The sequence below is a fragment of the Arachis ipaensis genome, chromosome B08 (genome assembly GCF_000816755.2).
Source record: "Arachis ipaensis cultivar K30076 chromosome B08, Araip1.1, whole genome shotgun sequence".
NCBI classification, from domain to species: Eukaryota; Viridiplantae; Streptophyta; class Magnoliopsida; order Fabales; family Fabaceae; genus Arachis; species Arachis ipaensis.
The window spans coordinates 114,543,825-114,565,878 of record NC_029792.2 but is presented as its reverse complement, the minus strand read 5'-3'; the positions used below and the strand labels follow the sequence as shown (position 1 = coordinate 114,565,878).

Here is a 22,054-nt window from a genome sequence, read left to right as displayed (position 1 = left end):
CTCGTTCGAATGATTGGTGCTTCCAAATGGGACCTGGAATTGAACCATTAGAGGCAATAGGGCGTCAAAGGGTAGTAGGATCCTGAGATATGAAAGATTACCTTATGCCTGAACCAGTTGGCAAATTCCCTGTGCACAACGCTATCTATATGAGACTGGGACCTTGTTCTACTTCGCAGTTTTCTCTTTGTGATGGCTCTGTACTCACTGTGCATACGAAAGGTTTGTTCAAGTTTAGTACTATCAGTACCAAATTGGCTCATTGTATAATTTTATAGCTCAGGCTTTGTACTTACTCCAAGAATTTCTCTACAGCAATGCAATTGACCAGTACATGACGATGTGCTTGAAGCTTTTCGGTTGCTGTTAGAGTAAAAAATGAACTTGCCCCGACCGCCTTTCCAACCACTGGGAACATGTTAGCAATCTCGCTCGGTGGAGCATCGATCGGCCAGTCGTCAACGCGCGTTGGTCGGTTGATCCTAGTCTCGACATTATCTAGATATCTAGAACAGAATGTGAGAATCTTTTTGGATAAGTAGCCCTCTGCAATCGGTCCTTCCGGTTGTGCCCTGTTACGTACGTACTGCTTGAGACGACATAGGTACCTTTAAGAACATAACGTACGAATTACTAGATGACAGCTATCCATTTATAAACAGGTCGAGAAAGCTTAAGTGGATCAATACCTCTCAATTGGGTACATCCACCGGTAATGCACTGGGCCACCGAGACGGACCTCCTCGACCAAATGCACCGTTAGATGAACCATAACTGTGAAGAAGGAAGGTGGAAATATCATCTCCATGTGGCACAAGGTATGGACTACACGATCCTGAAGGAGAGGTAGTTGTTGAGGATCTATGGATTTACTGCATATTATTCGGAAAAAGGCTGATAACTCAGCTAAGACGGCGGACACTGGGGTGGGCAACACATGTTTTGATGCAATTGGCAGTAGATGTTCCATTAGAATATGGCAGTCATGACTCTTCAAGCCGAATAACTTGCGCTGTTTTAAATCAACACAGCGAGAAATGTTGCTAGAGTACCCATCTGGAAAGACCACATTCTTGATTGTCCTAAGAAAGACATCCTTCTCTGGATTCCGCATGGTGAAGACTGCAGCGGGATACTTTCCACCTTCAACTGGCCACATATCCTGCCGGATGCCCATCAACTGGAGATCTTTTCGAGCTTTTAGGTGGTCTTTGGACTTACCGCTCTCGTTCAACATGGTGAAAATAATGTTGTCGCATACATTCTTCTCTATGTGCATTACATCAAGGTTGTGACGTAACTCGTTGTTCTCCCAGTACGGCAAATCAAAGAATACACTCCTCTTTTTCCAGGGAGACTCGTCTTGCACCACGGTCTGCTGTCCGTGCCTTCTTTTACCGCCCACCGCTTGCACCTTGCCTTGTGAGACAGGAACACCCTCCAATTGTCTCAGGACATCCCTACCAGTCAATTTGGTAGGTGGGGATCTATCATCTACCTTGCCATCAAATCTACTCCGGTCCTGTCTATATTTGTGATCGCGATTCAAGAAGCGACGATGACCCATATAACACCATTTCTGACTGAAGGTGAGTCGCATAGTCTCGGCATCCAAATTGCACGTGGGACAAGCTCTCCCGCCGTAAGTATTCCAGCCAGATAAATTGCCTAAGCCAGGAAAATCACTGATAGTCCACATCAGTGCAGCTCGCATCTTGAACATTTTCTTCTCACTGGCGTCGTAGGTATCAACACCAGCCCACAACTCCTTCAGCTCATCGATCAGGGGCTGTAGGTAGACATCTATGTCATTGCCAGGCATTTTAGGACCAGAAATAATCATAGAGAGAATAAAGTTGGTTTGTTTCATGCAAATCCATGGGGGTAGGTTGTACGGAATAAGAATCACTGGCCATATTGAGTACTTTGAACTGAGGTTTCCATAAGAATTGAAGCCATCACTAGCTAGGGCTAAGCGAACATTGCGCGGATCGCCAGAAAAGTCAGTATATCTCCTGTCAAATACTTTCCAACCCTCGCCATCCCTGGGATGCCTCAAGGAACCGTCAGAGTTGGTTCCTCTATTGTGCCACAACATGTCAACGGATGTCTTGCTGGACATGAATAATCGCTGCAACCGTGGAATCAGAGGAAAGTAACGGAGAATCTTCACCGGTAGAGGTTTTCCATTCTTCTTGACAACGGCGTTGATTCTGACTAAAGAATTCTTCCTGGTCTTTTGCTTCCACCTGGATGCCCCACACCGTTTGCATCTAGACAAGTCTTGGTCTGTACCCTGGTATAGCATGCAGTCATTTGGACATGCATCTATCTTCTTGTACCCAATGCCGAGCTTCCTTATGATCCTCTTGGCATCGTGCAAGGTCTTCGAAATCCTTGCATGCTCAAAGGCATCCCCCAGTAGCTCTAGAATCAATCCGAAAGCCTTGTCGCTCACTCCGCACATGCACTTTATATGGTACAGCCTAACTAAGAAAGACAGCTTCGAAAATCTTGAGCATCCCGGATATAATCCCTGCTCGCCGTCCTCAAGCAAGTCGTGAAAGGCACAAGCCTCGCAGCTAGGTTCATCAGATAAGTACGGCAACCCCTCCGCAACGTCTCCGACATGCCCATTCCTCGAGTCTTCGTCGTCACTCTGTAATCCCGGGAAGTTGAATGCGTCGTGGACCATGTCCCGCATTTGATCTCCTAAATTTACATTAGGTTCTAGTTCTTCCCTAGCGCTGGATCTCTCATCTACGATCCTCTCGCTGTGATGTAACCAAAAGGTATAGTTAGGGGGAAAGGGTTTCATCAGAAGGTGATCGTACGCGTCCTCTCTAGTTTGGTAACACCGAAACCCACACAAAGGGCATGGACAATGTATCATCCCATCGGATGATGCATTGGCAAATGCGAAGTCAAGGAATCTATTTAGACCATCCCTATATTCTGCATTCCCTCTAGGCTTTGTAATCCAACTCTTATCAATGTCTAAATGAATGAAATAGCAGAAACAAATAAAAAAATAGTAAAAAAATACATAAAACTTGTAATAAAATAAAGCAAAAAAATGGGGAGTGTGTCAAGAGAATCAATAACAGTTTATCACAATAATGAGATGGGAGAGCACCATACGTAATAAATTTGACAATATATTACAAGCAAAAACATGTAGAGAGTAACGGAATAACTCAAAACGGAAACAGAAATAAAAGTTACTTGCATCCCAGGTAACATGTAGCACACGAAAGGAATTAGGGAGGAGGCTTACTCATTACAAAATTCTGTGCTTTTTAAATAATTATTGGGTGAAAGAATTGCTGGTTCCAAGTCCAAAAAGTGAAAAGAAAATAAAAGCTTCCTTAAAAAATGAAAAAAGAAAATAGGAATGAAAGTTAGATTTAAAAGATAATGAAAAAAAGGTATAACTAAACAGTCATGAAAAAAGAAAATAGCACTGAATTTTTTGAATTAGTATAAGCATAGCAAATTGTCAACAGGCATCATGTATAGTGGAAAAAGAAATTCAAAACTAATGTAATATACAAAGATTATATGCTGGAGGCCTGGAGTAGTGTTTGGAATTTGAAAGTCAAAAGTGGAGGTCAAATTGGATTTATCATGAAAAAAGAAACAGATTAGTTTATGATATGCTCTTGGTATTAACTATTAATGCGAGAGACAGAAAGAGTAGGATTTTTGTTCTTTACTTGTTGAAAAGCTAAGCAATTGGTTTGGTTATGCCTATAAAATTATATATTAACTGAAACTACATGTGATCTAGTACTTGATTGATCATTGATCTTAATCATAAAGCAATGAAAATTATTGATTAAAATTGGTCATGGAAAATTAACTTATTATAAGATCTAAATCGTAACCTTAAATTATTGGCATAAAGTTATAATATTTGTTTAATTAACAAAACATAATAGAATCTTTTTTACTAGCTAACAAAGAGTATTTAAAGATGGGTTCTTAATTAACTACTTATTTAAGAAAAGCCCCATTTTATGACTAACTTAAAAACAATAGTACAAGAATTAAAAAATGGTAAATGATGAGAGGAAAGAAAGGCACAAGCTGTGTGTGAAGCCCATGCATCATGTAGATGAGCATTTCAAACATGTGTTGTGACACAGATGTTAATTACTCTAACACTATCTTCTATTCGCCAATTGAAAAGAAGGAAAAAGACACTCAGCTTGTTATATATAAGAATTGGGACACTATCACTTTAGCCCTTTGGCCCTTTACCATCTGTTATTATATGCTTAGAGTTAACAGAGTAGCACTGTATAAGCATGGCACAAGTGCTTTACTCTAAATTTGTCCTAAGCTATTTTAACCAATATGCAGCAAAATCCTATGTACCAATACATAATTAATAAAATAACAAATTCAGCTTCACAAAGTTTAATTTCACCTCTTCTAATGATATCAGCCAGCTTCTTAATAATATATTTTTACATCACAGACCACTAATGTTCAACACTTCTCATGCAGAAAACATTCATATCATATAGCACCACCCAAAAAAATCATGTACACGATGTTGAAAATTTAGTGTGTGCACAAGGGAAAAACACCTTGAAATAGTTGTTATAAGATTACATTTAGTATTACATATAAAATAAATAGACATAGCACAATAAATACCAAAAAAAGTCAATATTAGATAACTTTTCATGCTAGTAAAAAATCAGCCAAGTTGAAGGTAAAAAACGAAGGCAGTTTTAAGAAACACAAGAATAAAAAGAAAGGTTTTATCATAGTACTGATTTATAAGTGTTAACCAAATAGATTTTTATTGTAAGGTTTGGAAAAAAACCACTTTGTTAATGCAACAGAATAAAATTAGTTGAGGCTAGAATCCAATCCGGGTAAAACTATATCAAATGCATTTTTGTCGAAATGCACTAGTAGTAGTAGATTTGGAAAACACATCTCAAGGTTCAAAATAAATTTAAATGTTCTCACTTGAACTGAGATCAAACTGCAGAAGTAATATCACAGTTCATAAAAAAAACTAACACCAATTAATTAAACGTTATAATCAAATAATCAAAACTAAGTAACCAATTATTACTAAGTACTGAATTTACAAATACAAAAAAAAAAAAAAATCAAACTGCAGAAGAATCACATTATCACATTTGAGAAAACAAAAATAAGTAATTCTTTGGTAAACATAAACATTGCTAATTTTATTTGGCAATCCACCAACCCTCCATCGAATATATTAGCCCTGTTTTTTTTTTTTTGTATTCCATGACTTAAAGAATTTTGCTATAAAATTCCACAAATAGAAATTCAGTATTTGTGAGAAACACACTAACTACTTAGTTAATACTTTGACCAACAAATCTAACTGAAAATCCTAATTTTCTGCAGGGAACAAGCATAATAGAATAGAGATAATGGGCCTGACAGCTGATTATTGGGATACCATTATGAGGATTTGAGCCATGGAAGGAAGATGCTATAACAATGATAATTATAGTAACAATAATGAAGCATATAACTGAGTTCAATTGAAATTTTGTCTTCATTTGCAATGAAACGGTAAACTGTATTAACCAAAAATGAAAAAGAAAGAGAAAACTTTCGTGAAGGCAAAGAAATTGAGGTCAATTAAATAAATGATAAATTAAATTAAACAAGCAAGGTCTATACTAAGTCCATAGTAAAAAGTAAGTTATTAGGGGTAGACAACCATAGTAATATTAACAGATCAATTCATTCAGGCTGATCATACACAGATGTGCAGCTGTATGTATACTCTAATTAGATTAATCTTTTAACATAGCTAATTAATCATACATAGAGTAATATAATAATTAACCATACTCAATTCTTGTTGATCATAGACAAAGTAATATGCTAACTCATCATACTCAATTCTTGCTAATCATACATAGAGTAATACACTAATTAATCATACTGAATTATCTATCTAGATAATCAACTCTCTATTGTTCAAATAGTTAAAGTAATGACAACAACAGATAAATGATTAGGCAGCTGAGCTTGCTCATAGTGGATCAAGTCACATGAATCAAATTCCTAACTCTAAACAGCAGCAATTAACCCCAACACATAGAAGATATAGACAAATTATTGTTCAAAAGTCTGAACCAAGAATGAAAACACGAAAAAGAGGTCAATATGGATGAACGAACCAGTGAAGGGGGAGATGCTCAACTTCAACCCCGGTGAGAGAAGCACTGATGGCAGCTGTGCGGCTCGACGACCAACACGAAAGCGCAAGGTGGAGCAAAGGTCAGGAATTTTGCACACAATGGCTGAGAGAGTATGGTTTCAGGACTTGTGGATGACATGCAATAGCTCGAAAATTTTAGGGGTTTCTGCAAAATTGGGGGACTCAATTAAAGGGTATAAGATGACAGGGGGGAATGGGCACATTGAATTATGATAAGATCCTCACCTGGGTGGGTTCCTGCGCTGAAGTTCACGGCTCTGTTCTTGCTCTTGGTTGGCGCGCTGCTAAAAGAAACTCGCGGGTTTCTGCACAATTGGGGGGAAGAGATTATTGGTTGTGATATAAAAGGGGGAATTGGAAGACTGAATTAAAACTCACCTAGCGGCGTTTATGGAAGTAGTCGCCGGGTATATTGTGGCACAGGGGGTGGGTGTGTTTCGCGCCTCTGCTCTGCTTTGGTGCGCGCCAAGAATATAGGGTCAGACGAGGAATGTTGACGATATATATCCTGATTTAGCTGCGGTCTTCGCTGCCCAGCCGCTATCTAGGAGCGTTTTGCGTCGTTTATCCAGACCGCCGGTCATCTCTGCAGTTATCCGTCCAATATGCGGCGATTTTGGCCACAGCTGCTATTTCTTCGCCACTACTCTCCGCTTCTGTGGTAGTGATATAATGTTAATGGCCTGATTTTCACCCGGTTTTCACCCGGTATAATTGTGGCCCGAAAGTGTGTTGGTTTCATTGGGTCTAGGGTCAGATTCGAGTCTAATAAATAGACTCGGTATATATTTCGAGCTGGGTCTAAGTCACATCAAACCCAACTTCACCCGGTCCGTGTACACCTCTAGAGGAGATTTTTGATTTAATAATCAGCTTTTATCATGCGGAGTCTACCCATCATTTCAAATGGGGAATATGTTCATGTATGTTCATTACACATATACAAATAACACAGCAATGAATGACCATCATAAGTTTTATTATTATGACTATTATTGTTCTATGTCATTAATATTCATATTTTGGTTTCAAATAAATTATTGTTTTGACCGGATAAATGATATTTCAATTTGTTATAAAGTCAATTTTTGCTTTTAATTAAAGTAGTTCAAGAATCTTCCTTAAATAATTCACATGGAGACAATTATCTAATGTGGTGAATGCTTGCACTCACTCAAAATGTAACGGTATTAACTTGATGACTAACTAATATTACGCTAAAGATGTGACTCTCAATTCAGTGTTTTAAAAAATTTAACTTATTCTTTTGGTATACTAAATTTTACATATAGATAAAGATATGGAGATAATAAGATAATAACTTAAATTATTTTATTTAACTTAACATTTATAATTTTATATTTATAATATTTATTTATTCTATTTTTTTAATTGTTCATTACAACTTGATTCATTAACAAAAGCAAAATAAAGATATACTCAATGACACTATTTATCCATTTTCTTTGAAATTGCTATCAAAAATAGATTCATAATCATGGACTATAACAAGATTAAAACACAAACCTCATGATTAATAACCACAACATTCCTTTTATATGTTCTAACTCTTAATACATGCCACAAACATGCTACTAAAATATAAAGCACTACACAATTTTTCTTAGTAATCTAATTGCTCTATATGCCTATCGTATTCGTTTGCTCGCCTTGATTGATACACTACAACAAAATAGCATTTTGTCGACGGTCTTTTTAATGCTTGGGGACAGTTTTAACCGTCACTAAATGTTTTCACAACGGTTAAAATAAGCGCCACAAATTTGAGTGTCGCCAATTGATATAGTGACAGTTTTGCACCACCGTTGGTAAGAAGTGTCACTAAATTATTTGTGACGATTTTTGAAGTATAAAACTGTCACTAATTTGTAACACTTGTCAATGTGTTTTTTGTGCTATATTTCACGACGTTTTCAAACTGTCGTTAAATTACTAAATCTAGTAATAGTTTTTTTCTTATATTTCTTGACTGTTTTAAACCGTTACAAATTTTTTAGCAACGATTTGAAATCATAACTAAGTTACTAGTTTTTACGACAAATTTTAAGTATATTTAATGACTGTTTAAATCGTTACATTATTTTTAGTAACGATTTTTCGATTTGAAACCGTCACTAAATTACTAATTTCTGTGACAGTTTTTTCCTGTATTTAGTGACTTTTTAAACTGTCATAATCTTTCCAACATCAAAACTTTTTTTTATTATAAATAATAATTTATGTGTCTACTAATAAAATAATAATTTATTTCTATTATCAAAAGTTGGATTCTCCAAAAATAGCATTGTATTTCAACAAATTCAAACTCAATTCCATAAGTTTTACAAAAATAGCAACAATGTATTTCAAAAGTTAAATTCTACAAAGTTTTCCATAATCATAATCCATAAGATGTAAATTCAAAAACTTCCAACTTAATCCAATCATGTAAAGCTAACAATTCAATTGTAAAACTCTTTTAAATGTTGGATGGTCTATGTTGTTGAGGTTCATTACTTGCAAAAGAAGATGGTCGTATTAGAGAATATAAAGAAAATATTTTAGAGAATATGTTAGGATAGCTAACAAATCAACAAGTTTTAAAGAGACTATGATTATAAACTACAATCATTTTAGAAGTTGCTGATGATGAAAATTAAGTATGCAAGTCCATAAACTTAAATATAATGTATATCCTTATCTTACCTCAATAAGAAAATCAGGTCACAAGAAAATTTACTTGCTCCTCATATATGCAAGTTTTATAATGAAGTAAAAAAGAATTCTGCAAAGTTTAAATGAAAAGTGAAATTATTATTATTAACATTAAAAAAGAATAATACCAACCATGAACCTGTCACATTCTTCATTGTATAACTTCCCTTTGTTTTGTCCAACTTCCCAATAGCTTTCATGATTTCATCTTTCCGTGAAATTCTAGCCTCCCCTCTCAATGTTTTTAATAATTCTATCATAATCTAAAGAATGATTCAAAATGTGTAAATTAGGAATAACATATATTAATCAGAAACAAATTTCAAAGAACAAGTATAAACCAAACACAGAAATGACAGACAAAAGAATGCTTAATTGTCACAATGCGTACCATTTAATTCCTTGTATCTGTCTTTGAAGAACTTTGCATATCTTTCAACTTCCTCCTCAGTTTTCCCTTCCATCTCAAAAGCAATACCTTTTATATCATTTCGGCCACACTTCTCATTGGCCCCCTCCGGCTCCATGAAGAAAATCCCTGTAGTAACCAAATACAAAATAAGACAATGCTCAAGTGAAAACTAAGTTAAAAACAAGAGTATAGCCTTAATTCTATCTGTAATGCAATAAATACTATACTATGAAAAGTACAATGCAATAAAAATATAGAAAAACTACATAGTAAAAATAAATATGAAGAAAAAAACTAATTGAATGTGGCGATGTCGCAAGGAAGCTCCACCTTTTAACTCTCTCACTTCCAACAATACTTGTCTGAATCTTCTCCCTACTTTCACAAAAGATATTACAAAAAGCACAAATTACTTCTCATATTATATGTACATATTACTAATCTGCAGCATTGGAGTATTAAGCAAGGTTGAAATTAAAGATATTATATATCTCTTGATGAGTAAGCTTCTAGAATATGATTCTTTTAAGAATTATAATTACCAAAGTTAATTAATCATATCAGATTTTAATTCTAGATGTGGCTTCATTTTGCAGGGTATTAGGAAGAGTTAATTATCTTAAAATAGGCTCAGTATATGGTAATGAATCGTTGAACCATTTGAAGCATAAATAGTGTTTGAAAAGTTAATGCAAGCTCTCACTGTTACAGACCTCAATCCAACTATTCTAAATGATAAATGCATACCCTGTGATCAAATCCAACTCCACAAGACATGCATATTTGAAAAGATAAAGTCATAGACTCGTAGTGCTTTAACATTACAACATAAGAAAGACTCTACATGGACTAATATCAAATTTTTGTTCAGCTTGTAAAAGGGAAAAACTTCACATTGACAATGTCCCATGAATTTCAGTCTAACCTAAAAATTACACTCCTAAGTGGTGGAACCTTTCAATTTTTCACACAAATTACACTTACAATGTCAATGAACTCTATGCCACAAGGCAGCAACATCCTTCTTGGGCCAAGGCTAACCCCTTTTCACACACAAAAAACTAGGATAAATTATTTTTTCTACAACTCAACCTAACATTGCAGACTATAAAATCAGGAACAAGGTATTAAGACATGTTTGTTAATGACAAGCAAGACACACCAATAATGCATAAAATTTACTAATGAGCGAGTATACTAGTAAGAAATTGAATATGCATAAAATGTTAGCATAATTATGTAACCAGTACCACAGTATGATTATGCATAAAATTGTTAAATGAACAAGAAAGAGAAAACAGAGAATTGGAAACCCAGTAGTAACCCCATCCCTCATCTGCCTTAGTGCCTTTAATCAAAGCTGCAAGAAATGGTGGTAGTGCCATTCATTTCATTGGGATATGTAAGATTTGATTTGATATTTTTACCACGTGTCTTTTTCTTTCTTCGTAAATATGTATTTATATGCCATACATACCAAATTAAAGAGTTGCACTACTTATATACATATCACTATATGAATGAATCTTATCTAAAATCTCGTCTAAGCCTCTAATAACAATAAGAAATAGGTTAACTGTTAAAAGAGTAGCCAAAAGAAAAACAAAAAGAGTCACACACTATTCAACCTTTTTCACCCTTCCTTTGTAAAATGTACTAACTCGGCACCGGATTCGATGGTCCCAGAATGTTTGGACCATTAAATGGTATCATAACAAAATATATTTTTTAAATTTTTTTAATAATTATTAAATAGTCCTTATTTAATTTTAATTACAAATTAGTCCTTTATATATTATTTAATTATAAAATCTATTTTTTATTTTATAAATTATTATTTTATCATTCATCTATCATGTTTATTGAGAATAAAAACTAAAACAATAACAAATTAGATATTCCATTAATTGTAATAAATATTTTTCAATCTTAATCGATCATAATTTTATCATTAATCTAGTTACATATTTATTGGGTTGAAAAAATATATCGTGTTTTTTAGAAATTCAATCGATTGGATGCACAAATCAATCGATTGAAAGTCAGGCTTTTCAAACTTCAATCGATTGAATTTTGCAAGGCATGTGAGGCTTTTCTTATTCAATCGATTGGTCATATTACCCAATTGATTGAAATCATCAAAGCAGGGTTTAGTTAATTCAATCGATTGGTTCTGTTATTCCGTTATTAAATTCATCTCCAAAATCTTGTTCAGATTCATATTGTTTATCCATCATATCTTGGTCACATACTAGCTCTTTTTGTTGGTTAATGTCATCGTCCTCATAGTATTACTCATCCATCCCAATGTCTGTAAATATACCTAACATCTTCAAAATTTACCAATGAAAAAAATTCCAGTACACTTCCTATAACACTAAAATCATTTTTACTTATCATTTAAAAAAAAAAATCATTTTCCAAAATTCCATTTTTCAACTTTAATTTTTCAAATACGATTTTTTTTATTTAGGGCGAGTTAGCCGCACTCTATATTTTTTATAGAGTTCACATTATAGAGTTTGCTTAACCCCGGCAAATTTCACTCGAATTTATTTCAAAACCAACGAAACTCAAATTTTTAAGCCATTATCATCGTCTACAAGAGTACATAGGAATACACAAAAATACACCGATAACAAGTATGGCTTTTTCAACATTAATGGCAACCATTATCATCGTCTCCAAAAATACACGGAATAAGACATATTTAACCAGGATTTTTTCTCATTATAAATTAAAAAAAACTATTATTTCTCCAATATTCTTGTGTACTCTGGAAACGATGATAATGGTTGTCATTATCTATTGTGAAGTTTAAGAACTTGAGTTAGCCATTTTTTTTAGAATTTAAAGTGAAGTTCGTCCGGGTTAGACAAACTCTATGAAAATTATAGTGCGGCGAACTTGTTTTGCATAAAAAAATTCGTATTTGGGGAATTAAAGTTGAAAAATGGAGTTTTCGAAAATAATAATTTACTGATGGGGTAACAGAACCAATCGATTGAATTAACTAAACCCAGATTACTTGGATGATTTCAATCGATTGGGTAATATGACCAATCAATTGAATAAGAAAAATCCCACATACCTTGCAAAATTCAATCGATTGTATATCAATTCCAATCGATTGAATTTTTAACAAACACGATTTTCCAACCCAATACGTATGTAATTGGATCAATGATAAAATTATGATCGATTAAGATTGTAAAATATTTATTACGATTAATGGAAGATCTAATTTGTTATTGTTTTAGTTTTTGATTCTCAATAAACATGATAGATGAATAATAAAAAAATAAAAAATAGATTTTATAATTAAATAATATATAAAGGACTAATTTATAATTAAAATTAAATAAGGACTATTTAGCAGTTATTAAAAAACTTAAAAAAACATATTTTGTTATGGGACCATTTAATCGTCTAAACGTTTTGGGACCATCGAATCCTTTGCCTACTAACTCCTTTTTCCATATTCATCACTATTTTTTATTTATTTTTTTTATTTTATGTTTTTCTTTTCACTTCAACGAGAGGCTTCAACACACCCTTAATATATACATAACTATGAACTAACACAACACATGACCTTTAATGGAAATAAATATACATATTATATTATATTCTCATACAAAAACAAGTTAAGATGGTCTTTGCCAATGAATTAGAGCTCAAATGACATAGTCTCCCCATACTCAATTAAGAGGTTGCGGGTTCGAGTCTCCTATCTTTGGTAAAAAAAAGTTAAGATGGTCTTTCAGACTTTAGTGTTCAAGGGCTAAAGCATTCAACAAACATGGAAAAAGAAGCCTCAGAAAACATGAACCTAGGCTTGTTAACATGATACCTACTACTACTATAATTGAAAGACCAGCAGAATAATTAGTAAAAGTGAAAATAGTTAATCATTCGGATAAATAATTGACTCATAGATGACAACTGATCTCATAGCTCTACAAAAAAAGGGGCTTAATGATAAAGGACTAATGATAAAAATCAGTGAAGCATTTGGTTGAAGCATTTCATCGAACATGTTGAGCGCTTGTGAAATTAAACTTTAATTCAGTCTCGTAAAAAAATCCAAACCACTACCAAATCAAATAGCTACTTATTCATAACAAAGAACAAGAAGTTTGAAGCAGAGCATTATGTGGTGGCAGTTCTGAGAAACTCACAGCGGCGACGAAGGAGGGCATTTCCGCCGCAGAGTTTGAAGCAGAGCAAAGTGGCTTCTACACGAACGCAAATGGGAACACGAACGCAAACGGCAAAGAACGCGACGGCGAAAGAAAGTGAACGGCGAAGAACGCGAATGGCGAAGGAAGGTGAACGGCGATGGAAGGTGAACGCTGTTGTTACCGTCTCATCTTTTCTCTTCTCATCTCAATGGCATTAAGGGTTCTGAGAAATTGAAAATAAGAAAAACATTCAAAGGAATAGATTTGAGTGTATATTATTACTTAAAAATTTAAATATTTAGTGACTATCAAAAAATTATATAAATAAGAGTAGTGCTAAGGAGCCAATGGCTTAAGCGTACAATATGTACAATAGGCTAAATCTTTGGTTTATGAATAAAATGAACATCACCTATACTATTCAGAATAATCATCCGGATACCAACCTATACTATTCAGAATAACCATCCGAATACCAGGGATAATAAACATCTCATGTTATAAAAAGCTGATTTTGGGTTCACCAAGATTCGAACTCTTGACCTTCCGGATCTGGAACTTTAATACCATGTCATGAAACCACTCATCCCAAAAGCGTAACCTGATAGGACAATGTAACACTAATAGTCATATCTTTAATACTTTTTAAACTTTCATTGTACACATTGTACGCTTAAGCCATTGGCTCCCTATACTTTCTCTATAAATAAATATCATTATTTTATTTAATCATGACTTCTTAAATAAAAATTATAAAATAAGTGTAGTTATTTATTAAATTTGGTGTAGTGATACTTTTTGTTTTTATTTTTTAATATAGACTCATTTTTAACTCAACTAATGTGGGTCAGTAGTTGAATAGATTACACGAGTTAAATCCTAAAATGGTCCCTGAGATTGACGTCATGCACTAAAATCGTCCCTAAGATTCCAATTGCACCAATTACGTCTCTGAGATTGAAAAAAGTGCACCATATTAGTCCCTGACCTATTTTTCATTACGGTTCCGCTACGTTACCAACAGCATATCTGCCAACTTCTGCCAACTCTTATTTATAATTGTGTTTCATAGAAGTGTGTTCGTAGATGTGTCTAATAAAAATGTCTTTTTTATAGCTGTGTTTAATAGAAGTATCTTTATAGATATATTTTCTGGATGTGTCTCTTTATATATGTATTTAAAATATATTAATTATTAGACACATCCATGAACACACTTTCATGAAACACAATTATAAATAAGAGTTGGCAGAAGTTGGCAGATAATATGTTGGTACCCTATACTTTTCCTTTTCATTAACGACGTGATGACATGGCATGATGACGTGGACTGTAAGTGACACGTGTCACTTCATGATTTGGTCACGTGTAATGGTATGATAATGTGGTGACCAGTGACACGTGACATGCTGATGTGGATGGTCGTGCCACATGTCACAATGTCATTTGGCTACGTGTCCGTTTGTGCCACGTGTCACAACAGTATTCATCCACGTGTCATCCATTATGTCATCGTTGTATATGCACTAAATTAGTCCCCCACTTTGCATTAAGTGACTTATTTTAGTCCCTGAAATTGAATGTCGTGCACCAAACTAGTCCCTTCACCAGTTTTTTCTCATTTTTTTCTATAAATTCAAAATTCTCAATATTTTTGAATGCATTAATTTTAATTCTATTTTTTCACATGTTCTTCAAATAAAAATATTTTTATAAAATATTTTTTCTCTTGCGAATACCCTAACCGCCGACTTAGAGTTGACGTGAAGGCTTTTCAAGCACCTTCACTACCATCTCCGACCTCTTTCGGTACTTTTATAAAAAAAAATTTCCTTGCAGATATCCCTAAAAACCGCCGTCTTGGAGTTGATGTAAAGGCATTTCAAGCTTCCCTCATTACCTTCTCTGACCTCTTTCGTCTAGACTACAGAGGTCAAAGATGGTAGTGAGGGTGCTTGAAGTGCCTTCAATCTAGCTCATTTACACATAACGTGTATTTCATAAGAGAAAAAATGTTTATTTTAATTATTAATTTATTGTTAAAAACACATATTTTTTTATGAAAATAAATGTGTCTAATCAATCATATAATTATTTTTTTATAATAACATACTTATATATTACAAAATTTACCAATGTTAAATTATTAAAAAAATTATATAATTAAAACTAAAATCTTAAAATTTTTTATGAAAGCACTTGTATTTAAACGATATATGAAAAAATAGAATTGAAAGTAGTGTATCCAAGATATTAAAATTTTAAATTTAAAAAAATGAGAAAAAATTGGTGAAGGGACTAGTTTGGTACACGACATTCAATTTCAGGGACTAAAATGAGTCACTTAATGCAAAGTGAGGGACTAATTTGGTGCATATACAACGATGACATAATGGATGACACGTTGGCGAATACTGTTGCGACACGTGGCACAAACGGACACGTGGCCAAATAACATTGTGACATGTGGCACAACCATCCACGTCAGCATACCACGTGTCACTGGTAACCACATCATCATACCATTATACGTGGCCAAATCATGAAGTGACATGTGTCACTTACAGTCCACATCATCATGCCATGTCATCACGTCGTTAATGGAAAATAGGTCAGGGACTAATATGGTGCATTTTTTTCAATCTCAGGGACGTAATTGGTGCAATTGGAATCTTAGGGACCATTTTGGGGTTTAACTCTAGATTACACTTATTGAATTCATAATTTATGGATTAAAAATTATAAAATACATGATCATTGTTTCAGCCTAAGTTACGAAAAGACTTCTCTATATACGACATTTATCGTTGTATTGGGAAGTACAGATGAATGATTTTGAATCAAAATTTTTAGCCCTTTCTTAGATTTTACTCATGACAAAGCAACATACAATTGTGCATGGTTGAAAACTGGCCTATGTAGGTACAATCTAATTGTGCTTAACGTTTGTCCTTGTGATTTATAGTCATAGCAAACGAAACGATAATTGAAAATTGTCTCCATTGAAATCTGAACGGAAGAGTCTAGTTGTTAAGTATCATGTTCATGCACGGAATTAGTAACACCTGCCCAGTTTTGTCTCTGGTCAACGTCATACATTTAATTATATGAGTGCCTAGTCTTCCTACCATTAGTCTTGTTCCGTTACACAACTCACTTGATTGATCAATGTTACGCAAAAAGCATAACAGGCACGCCTTCTTTCAGTGTTAGTTGGTGTGGAGGTAGTCCAGAGCAATTAATGGCATTTAGGACATCTGAGGTTAGCATTTCTAACTCGGATTCCATGTTCCCTTCCTCAATGCACAACGTATCAGAGCTAAGATAAGTTTTTTCTTCGCCACTTAATTGTTGCATTATGTATGCATTGACCTCGTTGACCACTTCCAACGTGGGTGCAAGAATTGATCTTTCCTTGAAGTATCCCATGTCGTTAATGTTGCTCAACAATTTGGGTAGACAAATGTCACCAATTCATGAAATGCATCTGCGCTATCATTTATTAACATGTCTTTTGGAATCTCCACCTTTGATTTGCCATCCGTTGAGTCCCCTACCAACCCATCACCAATTTTCAGTAGCCACTCAGCAAATTCGTTGATCATGCTTACCTCAGATACAATCGTTCCCATTGTTAGTCACATGTCTTTCGTAAGTGTAAGGACCTGGCAAAAGCGCCACAAATAAGAAGAGTTTATTACAAGAGTTCGCGAGAGTAGTTACTAAATGATACACCACTATTTTATGATATATTTTGGACTGAATTGAGTGGGTTTTGTCAACTTCTCTCACACTTATTCATGTAAACTGCATGTTTTTCATTTCCTTCCTAATTTTGTGTTACGATTGAAAACATGCTTTCTAAGCCTTAAAATTGTTAATTTTTAATTCTCCTTTATTACCATTCGATGCCGTGATGTGTTTGTGAAGTGTTTTCAGGTTTACAGGGCATGAATGGCTCAAAGGATAAAGATGAAGCATGTTAAAGTGGAAGGAACACAAGAAACTAAGGAGCTAAGAAGCGAGGAGCGACGCGCACGCATGGCTGACGCGTGCGCGTGATTTGGAGCATCTTACAGCGACGCGTATGCGTAACTGACACGTACACGTGACCAGCGCAGGAGTTCAGCGACGCGTACGCGTGACAAAGCGTCACGTGCTGCACTTAACAGAACTTGCTGAGGGCGATTTCTAGGCTGATTTGAACCCAGTTTTAATCCAAAAAATACAGACTAGAGGCAGGGGGCAAGCTAAGACTAAAGACAACTTCACTTTCACTTTAGTTTTTGTTTAGTTTTGAATTCTAGAGAGAGAAACACTATTTCTCCTAGGGTTCTTAGCATTCTTAGTTCATCTTCGAATTGGATCTTGAGAGAGCTGCTACTACCTTCAAGTGGAGTCATTGTCTTTAGAGTTTTCCTTCCTATTACTTCTACTTATTTTGTTTTTCCATTTAGTTACTTTCAATTCATGTTTGGATTTTGTTATTTTTGAATTTATTAATGCAATGAATTATTTTTATGTTTAATTCTAGTACGTATTTGATTCTAATTAATTATTGTTCGTGCAAAATTTGATTTAATTAATGTTACAGAATTACCATGTCTTTTATTTATTCATATTATATGTTTATGAAAATGGCATTCATGTTAATGACTTAAACTCTCAACTTGGCTTAGGGTTGATTAGTTGGGATCCCTTGAGTTGTGAAGCTCAAGTATCAATCGTAATTGGACATTGCTGGCTAGCTCATTTCTCACCAACTATAGTCCTTCCTCATGAAGTGATTAGGACTGGTGAGCTAGAGTTAGTGAAGCCACTTGACTTTCCTTCAGTTATTAGAGGATAAATAAGTGGGAGTAATGAACCTTTATGATTATACTTGGGGAAGACAACAAGGATAGAAACCCCAATTATCTCCCCTAACCAAGGCTTTCTATTTCAAATACATAACACCTCTTGTTATTATTCATTGCTTTACTTCCTAGCCATTTATTTTTCGTTCTCAATTTCAAAACATTTAGGAAAATTCTACCAATAATTTACATTCTGTGTCAACTCTTTGGGAAACGACTCGGGATTCTACTCCCGGTTATTTATTTTTAACTGACACACTTTTAAATTGATAGTGAAATTTTTGTCGGTTAAGACTGTACTTGTAACGCTACTTTTATCAGAATTTTTTAACCGGCATTTTTTCTCCCATCAATTTTTTGCACCGTTGCCGGAGAGTTGCATATGTGTGCTAAATTATTGGTTGGTGTAAATATTTTTATATTTACATAATTATATTTTTTATTTTTATTGGTGTGTTTTCTGTTTATTAGTAGTAATTATTATTTATTTTTTCTTAGTATATTTTATTACCATGAGTTCTATGTTTCTTTCATTGAATGATGCGTTCATTACCGGATCCGAGATTAGTTGCATTTAATCCTAAAATTGAAAAGACTATTTCACGTATTAGGCGAGCTCGGCATCGGTTAGCCTCTGAGGGTGGTGAAAGGGTTTCACCCAATTCACCAATCTTGTCTGAGGTTGAGTCTGAAGCGTCATTTGAGGAAGAAACTAGTTCCTCTCCTACTAATTCCATTGACGCCTCTTCTGTTGATTTAAGTGCAGATACTATGGCAGCTCCTAGAAGAATTACTCTTAAGGAAGCGGGAGCTCCAGATTTTACACTGCAGCCATATCAAGCACGTCATCCGAATTTGACTGCGGATTTTGAACTGAAGACCACATTGATCAATCTGCTGCGTAAATTCTATGGTTTACCTGCTCAAGAGCCTATCAAGCATCTTAGAGATTTTCAAACAGCCTGCTCAACTACTAGGTGGCATAGTGCGAATGAGACTGCCGTTTGGCTATATGCCTTCCCAGTTTCTCTTGAGGAAAAGGCAAAGGAGTGGTTCTACACTCAACTTGAAGCTGTTGTTACTAACTTGGATTTGCTCAGAAGAGAATTCCTGGACAAGTTCTTTCCAGTGGAGGTTACATATAGATTGAGGAAAGAAATTTCCTGTATCATCCAAGGTGAATCAGAGACTCTCTATGAGTATTGGAAACGCTTTAGGAATCTCCTTGACTCATGTCCCCATCATATGATTGACCAGTTGGTGTTGATTAGCTATTTTTGCCAAGGCATGAAGCCTAGAGACAAGACCCTCTTAGATGATGCGAGTAGTGGCTCTCTGACAAAGTACAAGACGGCGATAGAAGCGTGGCAACTGGAGACCGATCTAGCTGAGTCTACCCAAAATGCAAGGCAAAGGAACAATCATTCCAAGGATGTTGTGGAAGTTTCTTCTAGTAGTGAGACCGCTGCTCTCACCAAGACTCTAGGAGAGATGACCAATATACTCAAGCAGCTCTAGCTCAATCAACAACAACCCCCTGCCTCCTCCACAACAACAATGTCAAAAGATAGTCCCTCAGAGAGTCTGTGAAATTTGTGCGCTACTCTCACTACACTGATGAGTGTCCACAACTCCAAGAAGACTACACCTTGGCAGCTACCAATGCTTATTACAACCGTCCGAATCAAGGGTACTACCAACAAGGCGGTAACTATAACTAAGGTAGTAACTACAATCAAGGTTGGCAAGACAATCCCAATCAAGGATAGAGAGACAACTACAACCAAGGAGGCAGAGACAATGGTGAAAATCAAAGGTGAAACAATAAATATCAACAGAACCGGTATCAACAAAACCCTCCATACCAATAGCAAAACCAAGGCCAAAGATACCTGTAAGACCCAGAATCTTTGAAAAGTCTTTTTATGATCAAGTCTCAAATCATATAGTTATTTATAGCCTTAATTTCAGAAATTATTTTATTAAAGATAATTAAGGCAAGTTTTGATTTATTGAATTTGAGATAAGTTATGGTTATTATCTAATTTCACAATTATTGGATTATTTTCTATATTCAGAGTATAAAGTTGGTAGTTGCAAAATAATAAGGATTTCTATATGATTTGAATTAAATAATTAATATTTTCAATATTAATACTGCTACTTTGGAAAATAAAGGATTTAATTATACTACTCCTAATTATTTGATTTGGATATTTTATTAAAAATAATTTGTGAAATTGGTGAGAAAATAGTATTTTCTATATATAATTAGTGTTGGATTTAATTTGGATTTCAATTATTATATTGTTTCCAATTTTTAATTGAAATTACTAAACTAACCCTATCCCTAATTTTCACCCAACATTTTACCCTTTCTCCCTAACCCTCAGCCGCACCCCCTACCCTGTTTCTCCCCTCTCACCCCAATGATCACACACACAGAGAGAACGGGGGAGGAGCTCAGAAAAGGAAATCAGAGACGCGAGGGGGAAGAAGGTCGCACCTTCGTCGCCGTCCTTGGCGGCTCACGAACAGAGAGCGCACGCGTGGGGTGGAGGAAGGTGCTGCTGTTGCCGCCGTCGTTCGTGCCTCCTCTCGCCGCCGAATCTGCTCACTGAACCCCAGTGCTCGCTATCGCCTCTGCTGTCTGGGGCCGCGCCGCCGTGCCTGTCCGCCGAAAACCGCCACTGAAGCGGTGTCGTTTGGTAAGCACTAAACCGTCCTCAGCATTCCTTATCCGTTAAAATTCACCTCTGCCATGAGAGTTGTACTGAGGCTGTTTGTGCTAGGAGTTATCGCGAGTTGCCACAGCCGGACCCAAGCCGGAGCTACTGCCATTCACCGCTGCTGGTGTTGTTCGTCGCCGTGCTTGCCATTTGGAGTGGCTGCATTGCTTCTTCCACCATTACGCTCACCGGGAGTGGCGCGGGTGTTGCTGGAACCACCATCGGGGCTGCCGTTACTCGGTGTAGTTCTTCCCTTGTTGCGGGTTGAGTTCTGATTGCTGCCGTTCTGGTCATCGGGTGTAGCGCGATTGTTGCCAGAACCACCGCCGGGACTACTGTTGCTTGATTTGGCCGTTCTTTCTTAGTTTTGGTAAGCGTTTTCGGTATGAAAGCTCTTTCGGTTACTATTCTGTTATCATACGCTGAGGTTTTGCAGCATTAATCGCTATAAGATTGAGTCTCGGTTATTGTATGTTGCAATTAGTGTTTCTATGGATATTGCGAAAGTGGCTGAGAGCTGAGGTTTTGATTACCGTCAGTTCGGGTTGAGGCGGAAAGGACTCTGTGAGACGTTTGGATTATGGAATTGCGTTTTGAGGTAGGGGCGCTTTCCAAAAACTATAGTTTATTATTGGAATTATTACATATGGGTACTGATGTGAGATATTGTGTATTTGGTGATTGTATCTGCCTTATGTATTAATTGATTGACTCGAATGACTATGGATGTTGGTTTGGCTTAATTATTCTGTGGCTTGTGAAATATAATGTTTGAAGTTGATTCTTTAAAGATTCGAAATGAGTTTAATCTGTTGAGGATCGGTTTGAATTGAGTCAATTATTTTGATGATGTGAAAGATAGAATACTCTTGAAATTCAGCCTGGGTTGCTTTAATTGATTTGGTTTTGATAAATGTTTTTTTGCTGAA

The 22,054-nt window shown here is 35.4% G+C and overlaps 1 protein-coding gene across 1 annotated transcript; it reads right to left on the bottom strand.

Moving 5' to 3' along the window:
• On the bottom strand, positions 572-6,326 carry LOC107611441. The gene is made up of 2 exons (XM_021109758.1): positions 6,189-6,326; positions 572-2,997 (listed from the first exon to the last, which is right to left on the bottom strand). Exon 2 carries the CDS (start codon positions 2,891-2,893, stop codon positions 683-685), a length of 2,211 nt encoding a protein of 736 aa, XP_020965417.1. The 5' UTR covers positions 2,894-2,997; positions 6,189-6,326; the 3' UTR covers positions 572-682.